Raw genomic sequence first — 16,045 nt, 5'->3', positions numbered from 1 at the left:
CAATGACCAAGTAGTTTCACTCACCATATTTTGCTTTTGCATCAGAAAATCTTGTAACACAGTCTATGACATGAGCTGGATGATTTTGCTTAAGTACTGTAACAGCTAGGAGAGACTATTAGCTCAGAAGAGACTCTTAGCAGGTCTGTAGCAAGAGTTGGGCTTTTGAAATAAACTATGAGTGCTTACCTCCCTGTGGGTCTGAGCTCCAAAGGGAAGAGTTCAAAACAGCCATAAAGCTAAACAAAAAGAAGTACGTGCCTTTCAATTTGCTTTGTCTCCTGTACTATGGAAAGAAGCATGACAGATGATGCTATTTAGGTTTGGATTAGGCTGTCTTTCTGGATATTTCCGTAAATAGAGTTTGGGGTTCCAGTTGACAACAGACGAGAATAAGGATATCTTTAATCAGAGGCAAAGGAAGAGAGTTTAAAGGTGTATGCTAGATTTTTTTTTTGGTCTAGTGTAGTTCTCTAAGCCAGATTCCATCTGATTTAACCACATAGAAACTAATGTCAGTCAACCCAGACAGAGAACGACCCTGACAAGCAGCAGTGTAAGCAGGAGGTGGTGTCCTGAGCCCTCAGAACTATGGTTTATAGCTGCCTGGCATTTTCACTAGTATCAGCCCTGTGAGTCTTCCTACCCCAAACTGCTGCTGTTTAACTATCACAGGATTCCTTGTGACCTACAAAAGCTTTTCAGTTAGATGTTTGCAATGAAAATATGAGGACTAGGACACCTTTGGCATTTGTAACTTTATTGCAGAAAAAAAATCCACTATTAACATATTTTACAAAGAAAGTTGCACTTAGGTGTTGGGCGAGTTTTCTTCCTCACCCTTTTCCCCTGGAGAGCAATGCATGGGAAACCAGAACAACCAGCCCCTGCCCTTTTGCTTGTGTGCAGAGACACTTGCCAGCTATGCCAGCCTGCACCAGTTCCAGCCAGGATGGAGTTCTATTTTCCACCACTAACTTGCCTCTCTTGGTGCCAAAAACCAGTAGCGCCCTGCCCTCCGGCAGGGGAAACAAGTCTGTAGCTAGGGAGATTGCTCTGTGCAGACAATGCTTGATACAAAAGCTTTGGAGTTGTGACAATTGCCCTTTAGTTTTCATGCAATAATAGTAGGAGAGAACCAACCCTTCTTCCCTATTTTACTGGGCATCCTTACGATAAACAGATGCAAGGCCAAAGCCAACAGCTGAACCCAAACTGCACTGCAGCCATTTGTCAGCCACTTCGGAAGTAGTATGCAGGAAAGAGGAACTGCTGCCTTACCCAGTTCATCTATTTGACCCAGACTGGTTCTGCTCCATCTTTGGGCTTTGCGAATAATTTGAGCCTTGCTGATGGGGAATTCCCCTTTCCCTGCTAAGACAAGCAATAACGGCACTGGAAAAAAAAAGGTACTTTTGCTATTGAGGCCTGGTATCTGTCCTTTGTGAGGTCAGTGAGTGTTGCTACTGAAAAGAGAGGAGAGACTGAGGCTTGTAAGAGCAATGCGGTAGATAATCTCTAGCCCTTGCTGTATCCCGAGGGAGCAACTGGCTTAGTCAAAAAACAAACACTCTAGAGAAGGCATGTGTTTCTTTTTACCTGCAGTCAAACATGAATTAGAAAACAGGAGCAGGTGTTAATTACACAAAGACTTTCATGTCACACACATTCTGGTCTTTCTGAGGTGAGGACACCTGAAGATCCTTAGACTTACACTCAGAGGCTCTGGTCTGTGGGTTTCCTTGAGGGACCTCAAGAGCCTTGGATGCAGTCTACAGCAGTGATATTTTGAGGCGAAAGTGCAGAATCTAATCAGCCTAACACCTAGAAAGAGAAGGGGAGGAAGGCACCTACATCCAGGATCTGTCCTCATGACAAGACAGCAACTGGCTCAAAGACCAACATTAGAAGGAGCTTTGACCTTGCGTTAGCAGAGGAGAGAGAGTGCAGTACTAGTTGTGTACAGCAACCTTCAACAACCAGATGCTAGCAGCAAAATGGGAGGTACCTGAGGAAAGGCATGTGTCAGTCCAGGCAGGAAAATGGACTAAAGCATTTTCTAGGCACTCCTGGGCAAGGAGTTTTTGCGTATGCTGAAAGCATCAAGTATGGGAGACCCAGTTTCCTAATTTTGGGGAGACCAAATTAGTGTGTCTAACTGGCAATAGATTGAGTTGTATCAAGCCCCGTTAAGCTAAAATTATGCTGATTTTTCCTCCCAGCAACTTCAAAGCAACATCAAGTAGCAAGGGCATTTCTCCAGTGGCCACAAAACTGTTTTCCCTGGTTAAAGAGCAAAGGCATGCATGTAGGAAGGAGGCAGAGCAGTCTGTCACCCTTCTGGTAGGTGTTTCAGCATGGGCAGTGCCAATCTCAGGACTAAAGCTGGAACAGGAACAAAAAAAAGTGCAAGAAAAAAAACCAAAATAAACAACCTTAAAAATACAGAACAAGAGGGAGCCCAAGAGAACTGATCACATCCTTGGCCCCCTCAGAAAACAGCAGTCTCCTTTGCTAGCACTGTGCTGACAACACCAGTGTTAAGAGCTCTTGTATGGATCACTTGCCCACCTCCTTTGAAAGCAGCAGCTGCCAAGAGGGACAGAAAAGATCCATGCAGAACGTGATGGCAAATGTTTCTTTGCTAATTGGTCACCACACTAAAAGGAGCACCTCTTCAGGGCATTGTTTCGAGGAGAGCCTGGAGGAAAGGGCCAGACATGCGCTCTGATTCCCAGCATAAAACCTTCAACGTTGAACTATTCAAAATGTCTAAAACCAAAAGACATCTGAAAAGGATCTTTCAGTTGTGTGCAAATCACAGCCCCTCATTCCTCAGCAGATCGTCTGGGACCAAGTCCTCAAGGCCTTCTCCTCTGCGAAGTTCAGCCAGCCAGCCAGAGGACAGCCTGGTTGCCTAGTAGCTGTAGAGTGAGAGAGGGGTGTCCTCCATCATGTCATCCTAGAAGCAGAGAAGAGTGTGCTTTAATGAGATGTCTGCACGATAGCATGCTGTCCCAGCCTGGAAGAGCGCTGTGCAGGTAGCACAGCCATCTCATCCACACTGTCACAGTGTGGCCTTCTGCTCAGCAATCCACCCAAATGCTGTCCTTGTGCAATTCCTGGATCTTTGGACTGTTGCTGTCCCCTCCTGCTGCAGCTTTTGGAGAGAAGAGGTGTACGCAGGAGGACCCTTCCTGCTACAGGGATGTGGAAAACCCCAGCTGTGGAAAACTCCACTCAGCTTCAAACAGCATCAGCTTGCTAGCTAGCTGCAAAAGGGAATCGGTACTCCTCTGTCCCAGAAAGCACAGTGAGTTAGTTGCAGCTTCCCCAGAGCTAATGCAGCCTCTGAAACCCTCATATCTTTTTGCATCCCTAAAGGGTCAAACACAAGACAGACAGACAGCCTCCCTGGCACAGACCACAGAATCTGCTTTGTCATAGTCACAAAGCAAATATAATACAGGAGGAGAGGCTAGCAAGGTGTCATTTCAGGGGAAGTTTGGATGGAGCTCCCCTTTCTCTCTCTTTTTAACCTCTTAGCATTCCCCTGCAGAGTGAGGGGAAGGCAGAGAACTTCTTTAGTGGTCAACCTTGAGACTTGCTTTCTTGATTCAAACTCTGGATGGAAGGAGAGGGACCTAAGAGGGAACAGGAGTTATGATCAGCATTCTTGCTGCTGCAAATACCCAAAGCATTGCTAATGTAGTAGAAGGGGAACTGCAAAGCAGCCAGTAGCATGCCAGACCATGTCAGGCTGGGCTGAAGGCATTACTCACCATGGGCAGGTCCTGCAGGCGCCGGAACTCCATGCGGCTGTTGTGCTGGCGGTATCTCAAGAAGCCCACCAGGCCTAGGATGCCCACCATGACAATGAAGACTGAGATCACGGTGATTACCAAGGGATCAGCCCTCGTTGTATCAGCCAAAGGAGAACTGGGTAGCTCTGCAAGGATACCAAGGGAATAAGGCCAAAGGAGAGCCTCAAGGCTGGAGTAGCAAAGCCCTGTGTTCTCTGGTTCTGCTCAGTACCACCAAGAAGAATTTTGAGGTATGCCCAACCCTTTACCATGTTTTGTGACAGCAGGGACAAAAGCAGCACATTTACCTGGATTTTCATCATCACCAGCATCCAACACAGAAGCTTTCTCGTGCACAGGCTCCAATGCAGATGGGCTCGTGGGGATGGCAGCTCTGCTGGTAGTGGTGGAGCTGGTCAAAAGGGGTCTCACTGTCACGGTGCTGGAAGCAATAGCAGAGGACATGCTCCATGCGGTGGAGGTGGGAGCAGAGGAGGTTCTGGGCTCCATGGTGCTCTCTTCTGTGGCACCCACAGGGCTCGTTCCTGGCCTGGTTTCAGACCTTGCTGCTGTGGGTCCCACGGTCTGCCCATCAGAATGGCCCAGCTGAGAGCTGCTAGTTGTTGCTGCAAGAGAGGAATAAGCAGTTATGTGAAAGGATAAAGTGCAAGCACACTGTTCTGTGGGACTGGATGAGATGGAAGCAAGGCTGTAAGGAAGACTGCTGGGACTATAGGAAAAATAGCATATTGACAACCATTTGGAAAACAAGCAGGTCCTATAGCTCAGCCACAGCTGAGCCATGTTATAAGCCACAGTACTTTTAGAAAGTCCTCTTGGTTTTCATGTGCGCTGATCTACAAAGTCAGCCAACCCCAGCTGGGCCCACAAGGCCTGTTCTCTGGGGACAAAGGGCGAGCAGAGAAGACTCAAACAGCTCTGCAAAGAGCCGGGGACCACCCCAGAGCAAGAGACTGGGAAAGGTCTCTCATCTCTCCTTATGGGAAGCACAAAGAGAGCTCCCACGGACTGAGTAGCAGCATCCCCTGAGGCTGTGTCTGTGCGTCACAGAGCAGCAGGACCCCGTGACACAAGCCAGGTCAAAGGATGCGGTTGTGCATGAACACCATGCAAATCAATGGTCAATCAATATCTGCCTTGCATCAGGGGTGTGTGACAGCCTGGCAGGCCCCAAGGTGGGCGAGACTGGGATTGCAGACCCTATAGCCAGTCCCCATACTGCCTACAGGGATCTGAATATAAGTAGGGGTTCCCATGGTTGCCCAGGAACCCATGGATGGGCTGATGCTTGTGCCTGCCCATCTCCATGCTTTGTGTTAAGGGAGGGTGCACTGCCCTGTTCTGCAGGCAGCTGGGAAGGTTCCTGTCGAGTCCCCAGCCCTGGTGCAGGAACAGCCCACCTGGGCAGCACTGTTAAGGTATGTTTGTTCAGATAAGATATATAAAGAACTTCCCTGCACACAATCAATGTCCTCATCAGAAAGCAGCCAGCACAATTAATACCATAATTAATGGGGTTTGCAAAGAGGATACTGAACTAACAGCACCTCTGCAAGTCAGTCCCACTGAATTGGCTGTGCTTAGGGGCTCATTCCCCTTTTTCTCCTCTCTCGAGTTCCACTGAGAGTTCACAGAAGTTCCAAGGTTGTGCATCCTTGGGGCTGGACTTTTTGCACAGACAGGAAACGCAAAGCCTCACCCGGCACACTGTTCAGAGGAGGCGTTGGGGTTGCACTGCTGGCGTCATCCATTTCTTCAGTTGTGCTGAAAGGATCTGCGACTTCATGGTTGGGCTGGTTTTCTTCCAGAGTACTAGCAGTCAGGGTAGGGGAAGAGATTTCAGTGCTGCTGTTGACTGACAAGCTCATGTTGTCAAGCTCATGCTGTGTAACTGTGACGTCCCCGAGGCTGGCAGTGGTGGAAGCCTCCAGTCTCTCTGCCTTGGAGCCTACCATGGGGGTGGTAGGGATGGAGGCATCCTCCATCTCCATAGTGTGGGCTCCAGTGGTATTGAGTGTTGCAGCAGTCAAGTTTTTCTCCAGGCTTGTCTCGGGAATGGCAGTAGTCACTGCACTGAAGTCGGAGTCTTCTCTTGGCTGATGCGAGGTTAGCACTGTGCTAAGAAAAGGTGATGGTGTCACTGAGGTCTCTGCTGTCTCCTGTCCCTCTCCTATGGAACAGAGTTAAGAAATGCTGAGAAGTTTGTCAGAGATCCCACACTGAGAGGAGAAAGAGAGAGGGAGGCCAGGAACTGAACCTCTCCATCCCCTTAACTCCAAATCCAGCACAGGTTCACACTTGGGGAAGGGGTTCAAATAGGTCCTCCGTCCTCCTGGCCTCTCTGAGGCAGGGACCTGCTCTAGGGGACCTGCTTTTACCCTTTTTCCCCTCAACCCCTGTGCTTCTGCTCTGTGGAGCATCACTAGCCCCTCTACCCTGGAGCACTTCTTAAACCTTTTTAGAGGATTTGTTTTTTTAAAAGTACCACCTGAGACATGATTCTGTGAGAAACTTAGGTAAGTCTTCCTTGGTTCATTGAGAAAGAGTCAGAAGTGGTGCAGAAAAAATACAAGTGGGGAAAAAGTGGAAGTAGGTCCTCTTATCTTCCCTGTCCCAATGAAGTGCAGAAAAGTAATGTTGAAAAAGTCTGTGGCTGGCAAGGGTAAAGCATATATTGCTAGTCATCTTAGTAGTAGTGTGGGCTTGCTGCTAGCGGGAAAGGTAAAATGGGTAGCAAGAGAGTACTACAGCTAACAGAGCTGGTGCTGTACTTTGGGAGCCGCCTTCATGAGCTATTTATGAACACATCACCACCATAAAGTGTGACTGTTGTCATAGAAATGGGGAGCTGCTCAGCCTCCCACTACAGCAAACAGGGACAGCTTTCCTAGTGGGAACCTGGAGCGAGCAAGGATCCCCTTCTGTACCCACAGCTGCTAGACAGTGTGACAGCATGCGGGACGAGGAAAACCACAAGGCTCTCACACTGCCTGTTCATAAACAGGGATCCTGTGAGGTTTTTTTAGGGTGTAAACAGGAAGAAAATAGAGAAATGTAGCGGCATCAGGACAGACTATCCAGACAATTTAAAAACATCGCATGGTCAATATTTTGAGTATTTCTGTTCAAGTTTCTACCCAAGCCACAGAGGCATGATGAGCCAACTACAGAAAAAATAAAGGTACTGAAGAAAATCCATCTTCTTGCCCATTCTCTCCACAGTGGAGATGCAGCCGAGGCAAATGCCATAACCAAGGAACATTCATCCACCAACAACGCAGCCCACTCTTGTACTAAGGCTTTGGGAAAATCTCAGCAGTTTTTAAAAGCTCTTCAGAACAGAGTTATCAGAGCTCTTCTCCAGCTACAGCACTTAACAGGGCCTAAAAAAAGGACACAATACATCTCCCTCAGGAGACCTTTGCAGTACCCCAACCAGCTGGAGAATTCAAAACCTCGAAGCAGCCTGACAGAGCTGTGCTTCCCCAGCCCGGGGCCCCAGTCCCAGGAGGGATCCCCTGGGGGATGCACAATCAGGCAGCGCAACCGTGCTCAGCACGTTTGGAGAGCAAGCTCTCAAGGGGAGCCCCAGCTGGGGCAACTTAAACATGAAGACCGAAAGCATAAGCGATGCTCCCTTTGGCCTTGCCTGGATCCAGCTGTCCTTGGCCAGAATGTGCCTCTAAACAAAGCAAGCTGCTCTCTGAAATGGAGCTAAGGCATAGGGTACCCTTAACACCAGTAACACGTGGAAGGAAAAGAGCGGAGCACTGTGTTTCCTGGGATCAGGCTCACATCTCTCCACGTGACAATTTCCAGCCCTAAACCCAGCATTGCTATTCAACATGCTGCCCACGGGGTGAGATCCCAGCAGCTCCAGAGCCTGAGCTGGGCAACACTGAAGGATCCCGGCTAGGCATTGGCAGATGCTCACTCTGTAAACACCCGACTACCTGCTCATACACAGCAAGAGACGCACACAGAGCTGCACTGTCACCGTGGGGTAAACAGGAAAAGTGGTGGCCAGGTGCCCGGCCAGCCGCGAGCCTGGCTACGTGCTGCTTTGAATAGCTGGCCTGTGTCTGGGGCAGCCTCCCACAGGGTGGCAAGCTGTGATCGGGGTCACGCAGAGGAAAGACTGAGGGAAAGCTGGCTTGCACAAAGACCTGAGCAACTCTGAAATGGTTGTGCCAGTTTCTAGCTAGGAAAGGAAAGCCAGGAGGAAGGCAGACGAGTCTGGGCCCTACACACTAGGGTACCTCCCTGCAGTGTCAGGAGCTGTCATCTCTGCCAGGGGGGTTCAGGGGGACAAGCCGTTCTCCCCACCCTGCAAATAACGATGGGCTGCACACACAGCTCCCCGCCGTCTGCGAGAAGGAGAGCTAGTGGGAGTAGTGTTTCCCTAAGCTCTTCTCTCCATGAGTAGCCACACGGCTCATTTCCACAGAACTGCCCGATGTCCATGACCACCAAGGAAGTGGTGCCTGGGCGGACAGTCTGCTCTGGCCCCGCATTCTACAGAAACATAGCAGGACCATTGCAGAAGGCCTTCTGTTGTAGCAGCAGCCAGGCTGGGCCTGGCATAACACAGCACTGTGGCACGTAAAACCTGGTTTATAGAGAATTGCAGAAGAGATGTTAAAATTGGCAAGTATGGCACAGGATGGGGAAAGCAGGGCACCAGTTCAGAGGCCTCTGAGCAGGGCAGGTGCTGATGGCACCTGGTTTAGCATGTTATCCATCTCAGCACACCCAGCTCAGGAAACAAAAGAGAGCCTAAACCAGGCTAACACAGACTCAAGCCATTAAGAGATGATGGTGGGAAGATAGAGAACAAGGCAAGAGCCTCAAGATGGGCAAGGAAACAAAGGACAGTGAGTAAATCCTGATCACTCCAGGACAGACGGAGGATCACCATCACTGTCTGCCAGCTCCTAAGGGGTAAGGACAGATCCAAAGCCAGCACACAGCCACCAAACAAAGCACCTGGGGAAATACTCAATAGGTGCAACTTGGTGCTTGTGAGTGTGTGGGTGTTAAGAGTGAAAGCACTAATGACTTTTACTTTGGGGTTTGTTTTTTTTAAATACCAGCCTAGGGTCTTGCGTTAAGATTGCTACATCGTTGCTGCAATGCCACAACTTTTTTTACCACATTTTTATCACCTACTGCAATCCATTCCCACCCAGCACCGGTGCAAACCCTGCAGTACAGGGGAGAGAGGGAGAGCACGGCCCTGCTGAGCCGCTGCGGCTGGCTGTGCTGGTTGAGACCCAGCAAACCCCACGCCAGCTGTGATCCTCCAGGGTCCAGACACTGTGGTTTGCCCTGGCTCCTTGGTGCCCGACAAGTTGGAAAATCCCCAGCTCCAGCACTGTCGCTGCTGCTCCAGTCACTGAGCGATGATGTTTTCAACTGTTTATCAGTTACTTACAGAGACGCAGGTCAGAGCTCGTTACTCTGGCGTCTTCCTGGAGGAGCTCTGCTTCCTGCACCACATGCCAGGGAGGCTGTGGCTGCATTGCCTAGGGCATTGCTCTCATCAGCTCCTGCCGACAGGAAGGAACCATGCCTTTGTCTCAGATGGAAGGGGAAGAAGTTAGTATGGATGCTTCACCATCCCTGGGATGGTAATCCTCCAAGGCCTGACAGTTGTGGCACCCCAGGACAGCTGGTGAAGGTGCAGTCACCCTTGGATCTCTAATAACGCAACTAGGACTGTACTGCAAGCGAAGCATCAGGACCAGCTGCAAGCCAGAACTCTGATAATAACAGCATCTCTGTTTCCCTGAGAGGGAGCCAGGGGTGGGTTTGCTTTGGTTATGCTGCACTGCCTGCTAAAGCGAAGCTGGCTGGTGGTCCCCTGGCTACAGCCCCCCACATCTGTGCTAACCACCAGGCTCAGTCTGCGCATGGTGAGAACCAGCGATCTCAGACCACATTAGGGCAGGGCTGGTGGATTTGGAGCGGCAGCTCTCATCAGACAGTGCTGACTGCAGTGACCTCTGTCTGGGAAACGAGAGGGGCGAAGGAAAAGAGAGGCCCCAAGGGAGGAGGGATGCAGCCAGCCGAGAAGCCCCTGCCTTGGACAAGGGTGGGAAACACTCCCTGATCCAAGAGGGAAGGGAGGGCTCTGAGCATCATCCCATAGCTTCAGCCCCTCTCCAGCACTGCATGCCGACACTGAGGGACCTCCACATATCAACTCAAGCTCCCACCAGCTCCAGAGCAGTCATGGTATAAATATGCCATTACAGAGAGGAGTGAAGGAAGCCAGCTCTGCAGGAGACGGGGGCCATTCCTGTTTTGTGCTCCCTGCCCAAGTTTCAGGGCTGGGGCCAAGCGAGGGGCTGAGGAAGGTTTGCACAACCAGTCAGGGCAGCCATGCAGAGCAGGGACATCTCCTCCATCCTCTGCCATAGCAACCACCCCACCATCTATTTGTTTCTCAGAATAAAACAGAGCAGCAAGACAGAACAGGGCCCCAGCTGGACCAGCCTGTGAACAAGCTCTTGCCACAACCCTCCTGCTCCAGTCCCAGCAGCATCCTCTGCATCCTCCTTCCTACCTCAGCCGGCAACAGCAGCCTGAGCTCCTCGAGGGTCAACACAAACCCAACTTCAACCCATGGGTTTTACCACCATTTCTAAAATCCTTCTTAGGGTGGGATATAAGGGAGCCACAAAAGGTAAGGAAGCCAGCGGCGGGCTGGCTGCCACGGCTCAAGGGAGAGCAGGGCAGCAGGGTGCAGGCTGCAGTCACTGCTGGAAGAGGCACACAGACAGCCAGGTGAGAGCCAAGCACAAAGCGAGAAAGGATCCACAAGGATTCCAGAAGAAGTGCCCATGGGAGCAGAGCTCCCTGGTGAGGATGTATCTTCCTGCACAGGCTGTCACTGTCTGCAGAGAGCACCTCACTTAAATCAGTTTCCTACAGAATGCATGTCAAACCACTACTCTGATTCATTGAAAAGGCACCCAAACCCTTCTAAAATGCTATTTTTGTGCTCTAACTGAATACAATTTCCATTTAAGTGTAACAGCTTAAGTCGCAAACAACCTAGTAAAGTGCAAAATTAATAGTATGTTCAAAAAGTAACAGCATAAGCTGTAACTTCTATGTATCTAAGCAATTATCTTATATCCTCTTGCTTAGCAAAGTACTCCATTAAGTGTAGAAATTATCTTTTGTTGCCAGTTATTACATTTTTATGGTTACCAACCAACGGTAATTAAACAACCTCTTCAAGGAAAAGGAGCTTGAGTACAAATGCAAATAAAACCATGTAGTGGGATTTAGAACCAAGGTTCTTCATTTCATTTAAAAGCAGAACTGGAGTAGCTGCTGATAGCAGTCAAGCCTGACCTCTTCTCCTTAACTCAGATCTTGGAATAAAAACAAGCGGCAGAAGAGATTTCTGGAGCCCTTCAAATTGGTGCCAGACGCATCCGGGGATGCTGTAGAGCAAACACCCTCACCAAGATGAAGTGAGGCTCAGAGACGCAGATTTGGTATGAAGGGCAACTTCTCTGTAAACTCAACTCCAGTTTGATACTTTGCAGGGCTTCGATGGAGGCAGGATGCCCTGGGCTGCATTTGCTGCAGGCACCAGTGCTTTCCCTGCCACGGCTGATGCTGGCACCATCCCTGTCCTGGTAGAGAGGCTGAACCAGCTCCGTCTGCTGCCAGGATTCCAGGCACAGGGACAGATCAGACCTCACAGCCCACTCGGGGACCACAGCGGAGCTCTTGTGCGGCAGAAAGTTAATTCACCGTACCCCACGTGGCCTCTGTGAGCTGAGCCGTGCCCTGTTGCGCAGGCAGCAAAACTGGGGGGGGACAACTGAAGTGGGGGTGCTGAGTACCCAGTGCAGCCCTGGAAAGCTGCCAGGCCAGGCACGCTGCAAAGCAAGGGCTGCAGTAAGGGACAGGAATAGAAACTAGGTCTTCTGACCGAGAAGCTCCTTCCAGCCCAATAGGCAGGTGGCCACGAGCTGAGCACGAGACGGGGCTCAGATTAGATATGGGGCACCGAGCGAGCGCAGCGCTGAGTGGGACACCCCAGCGGCCAGCCTGTCCGGGCAGGCAGGAAGACACTTTCCCCAGGGTATCTGCAGATGCCAGGCCTCAAGCTTGCACCCCTGGGAAGCAAAAAAGGGGAGCCAGGAGTGTGACAGTGCTACTGCCTCATTTGGTGGCACTGCATTTGGGATGGAGACGACCAGCCGATGGTGGGATGACAGAGCTGGGCAGAGAAAGTGTTGCAAAAGCAGAGATGAGGAGCCCTGGAAACAGCACCATAAACACCGAGCCTGAGTTCTTCAGTACTAGGAAAAACCATAAAGCAGCACAGACGTGCCCAGAGCGTGCAGTGGTGCTGGTGCCTGAGCCAGGGAGAAGGGCAGCACCCAGCTGGGGTGGGAAGACATGCAAGAAACTGTGCTTTCCCACAGGCTTCCATGAGGCCCCATCACTGATCCCCCATTTAGAGGCAAGGGGTCATATCCCAAATTCCCGTGGCAGGGCAAGAGGGGAGAGCAGGCTGCCTTGCTCAGCCACCACTATCACACCAGCCAGTTATTTTCCACTGTCTGCGTGCAGCTACAAAGCACCCTCCTTGGCAAGAAGGTGCCCAGGAGGCTCCCACATTATTTGCTTTGTTCCTCAGTGAAAGGATTCAGCCATGATGAAGAACCCTTTGCCCAGAGGCTGCTGGGGACATGCACGGCTCTGTAACCCCCAAAATACAGCAACAGCGGGGAGCTCTGGCGTCAGCCAGCCCTGGGCCTGCTTACCTTGGGAGTCACAGCTGCAGCGGAGGAAGCACTCACATCATTAGGAGAAAATTAATTAGCCGGTTGCCTTAATAGCAGCCCCATGTCAGCAGGGAGTCTGGTCTCCAGTGCAGTGTGGCATGAGCTCGGGGGAGTCTGGACATCAGGAAATCTGCTCAGCCCCAAGGACCTTCCAGCTGCGTGGCTCCTGGTTTCATGGGTCATGGGGCTTTGAGGATGCATCCTGCCCTGAGCAGCCACAGTTTGGGTCATGCAGGGGGAGCCCGTGCCCTGGCCCTGCCCTGAGCAGCCCCACAGGGCTCAGGACACAGCCCCAGACCCAAGTGATGCTGAGCCTTGTGAGAGCTGCCCCACAGAGTGTGGTGGGGAAAGAAGGCAGCCAGCGTCACTGCTAGGTGGTCCTGTGGAAACCCCTGCAGCAAGAACCGTGTCTGCCCACCCAGAGGGTCTCAATGGAAACGAAGGAGGGAGAGGGGCCTCCATGCTTTGGACTGTTGCTGCTCCCCTTTGCCAGGAGGGATGGGGCCAAGGAAGCTGAAGGAGGGGAGTGCTTCGCCCCCGCCCAGCGGCTTAAGCCTTGGAAGGGCAGCAGGGAGCCAAGATCACCCCACACATGGGGCTGGGGGAAGAGCACGTACAGAAATTGAAGACTGAGGGCATGACATGACGGGGCTGGGGTCTGGCTTCCATAGTTGGAGGTTACCCCACACAGCTGGAGGTACCACTCCGATGAGGGGACTGAGCTGTGGCTCAATTCTGGGTGCAGGAGGGCTGGAGCCGTCCAGCCAGGGTGGAGTTGGGTCCATCCACTCCCCCTTCACCCTGGGCAAACAAGGGGGAAAAAATCATGGCAAATTGACTGTAGGGCTCTGCAAACAGACACACTGCCTGTCTGTATGCACAGCCCTGGGTGCCAACAGACAGGGCTTTCTGCCCTTGTGCCGGTCCTGGCTCTGCACTGTCCCCTCCACTTGCAAGGCAGCTCGGTGCGGGAGGGGAAGGCAGCAAAATGCCCAGGCCAAAATTACTTGGGGTTTTATTTGTAAGACTAACGGTGCTGGAGGAAGTGGATTTCCGCAGGCAGTGAAGAAAGGCTGCATTGAGAGGCCGGGGTGGGCAGAGCACAGGGGATGCGGCAGCCTGAGCCCCTCTGCGGCCCCGCAGCAAACCCAGCCAGGGAATGGGAACAGGCACTGCCGGACAGAGAGGGGCAAAAGGGGTCTGTACCGGGAGCAGGGCAGAGACCAGCTCATGGAGCTAGGACAAGCCCAATTTTGGACGGGTTTGTCTAGGGACTGTCGACTTTGGGGCCAATCTCTGGGTGAGCCTTTCCCTTCCCCCATCACTGTCCTGCTGGGATTCTCTGGTGTCTCATTAAGGGTTGTGCTTGCCATGGGGATTTTTTTTACTGGTGGTATCTCTTCCATGCCATCTATTTTCACAAAACATTTGCTCTCTCAACTGTGGTTGGAATTAGCTAGTGGATCTAAAAGCCATGAGGACAAGGGCCAGGCCAGCTGCATTTCCTGAGGCTGTGAGAGGACTTTGGGATTGGGACACTAAGCATGAAAGATCCCAGGAAAAAGCCAGTGCAACTTTAATTCTGGTACGCTCCAGCAATTTAAGTCTTGGACTTTACAGCAAGAGGGCTCCTATGAGCCAGCTGGGGCAGGGGACTCTGTGGGGGTAGCCCAGTGTGCCAGGGGCAGGAAATGCTGCGAAACGTGGGGCCAACACAGCCAGCAGCAGCCCCGAGCTCCTCCTCCTCTTGGCAATGGAAATCCTGACTTGTTCCTCTGCCAGCGGTGGGTCACCTCCCTGCACCCCACCACAGAGCAGCCACCCTCGCACAGGGAGTGCGGCGTTACCCAAGGCTTTGCCCACATAAAGGGCACAGGTTTAGGACTGTTTCCCTGTGCTCAGCCACAAACCCAGCCAAACCACATCCGGCACCCAAAACCTCAGCCTGAGCACTGCTCTCGCTGCCGGGGCTCAGCCCCGCAGGCCCCTATACTAGGGTGTTTTCAGCCTAATTAGTTATTAGAAACCAAGTTTCTACATGTCACCCCTTGGTCTCTATTGCTGCCGTCACCATGCTGCGATCTGACCAAGGTCTGGCCAAGGGTTTTTTCTCAGTTGCAAAGAAGAGGAAACACATTTGCTTCCCAAGCCTCAGACAAGCCCCTAAATGCCAGCTCAGACTTTGTCACTGCCAGGGTCACAGAGGATGGCGACAGGCCCCCAACTCGGGGCACGCTCCCAGCCATGCGGCAGGGCTCGGCAGCGTGTGTGTCGGTGGAAGGGGCTGTCAGCGCCACGCTGCAGACTGCGCCTGCCCACGTGGGGACATTTTGCTCGTGGAGCCGAGCCGAAATACAGCCTGAAAAAGGCTGCCTGGGGCCGGGGTCTGGCTCCTGCTCCGTCCCAGACACCGGCATCGCCTCCTCTCCCGCAGCACGACGGGACGGACACCCTGTGCCTGCAAGGAAGCAGCAGAGCTCGGGCTTTGTCCGGGGTCCCCTCGGTGGGAAGCTCAGCAGCGGCTCGTAGGCACTCAAGAGCTGCAGGGTGGAAGCCAGGGGGGCTCGCAGGGCTGGATGCCGGTGGGGGTGTGCCTCCGGGCTCGCTGCTCCCCTCCCCGCGCATCCCCTCGGGCTCCCCGCTGGGCCGGGGAGACGAACCCGGCCCGGCTCTGCCGGCGGGGGAGCAGCGCCCGCGGGACGAGCGCTGCCTGCAGCTGCCTTGTATGGGCAAGGCCGGGGCGGGCGGCCTCGCTGCTGCCTTACGAGCGGGGCTCGCCCGGCCGCCCCCCGACTCCGAGCATCTCTGGGCGACCTTACCTGCGCGCCCGCCGGGGCGACGGCGCCGGGGGCACTTAGCCCGAGTTTCGGGGCCAGGCCCGGGGCGCTACTCCCCGGAGGTTTCCGTCCCCGCGAAGGGATCCCCAGACCCTCCTCCATCAGCCCCACCACCGGTCCGGGGAGCCCGGGCCCCGGCGCTGCCTCGACGGCTGCCCCGGCGCTGCGCTCCCCGCTGCGGCGAGACCGGCGGGACCCTTCGGGCCGCCCGCCCCACGTCCCGGCACCCCTCGGGCGGCCGCCCCCGGTACCTGGCAGGGCGCAGAGCAGGCAACAGGCAGCGGCGAAGCGGAGCAGGGCGCGCCGCGTCCCCTCCATGCTGGGCCGATCCGCGCTGGCTCCGCCGGCGGCACCGGGGCGGCACCGGGGCGGGACGGCGGGCGGGGCGGGGCGGGCGGCACGTGGTCCGGCCCCGGCCCCGGAGGCGCGGGGCGGGGGCTTCTGCCACCCCCCGCACTCCCACCACCCCCCGCATCCCCGTCCGGTCCGGCCCCGGTACCCCCGGTCGGTCCCCGCACCGTGCTCGCCCCTCCCGGTTCGGTACCCGGCACCTCCGTTTCAGGCAGAG

General features: G+C 53.4%; 1 protein-coding gene across 1 annotated transcript; it reads right to left on the bottom strand.

Moving 5' to 3' along the window:
* Window positions 1-749: 749 nt before the first annotated feature.
* Window positions 750-15,845, bottom strand: LOC128914346 (mucin-2-like). The gene is made up of 5 exons (XM_054213216.1): window positions 15,729-15,845; window positions 5,524-5,994; window positions 4,112-4,429; window positions 3,783-3,949; window positions 750-2,962 (listed from the first exon to the last, which is right to left on the bottom strand). Exons 1-5 carry the CDS (start codon window positions 15,793-15,795, stop codon window positions 2,918-2,920), a joined length of 1,068 nt encoding a protein of 355 aa, XP_054069191.1. The 5' UTR covers window positions 15,796-15,845; the 3' UTR covers window positions 750-2,917.
* Window positions 15,846-16,045: the final 200 nt, after the last annotated feature.

The sequence above is a fragment of the Rissa tridactyla genome, chromosome 8 (assembly GCF_028500815.1).
Source record: "Rissa tridactyla isolate bRisTri1 chromosome 8, bRisTri1.patW.cur.20221130, whole genome shotgun sequence".
In the NCBI taxonomy this organism is placed as follows: domain Eukaryota; kingdom Metazoa; phylum Chordata; class Aves; order Charadriiformes; family Laridae; genus Rissa; species Rissa tridactyla.
The sequence above is the reverse complement of the archived record's forward strand: the minus strand, read 5'-3'. Positions and strand labels throughout refer to the sequence as shown.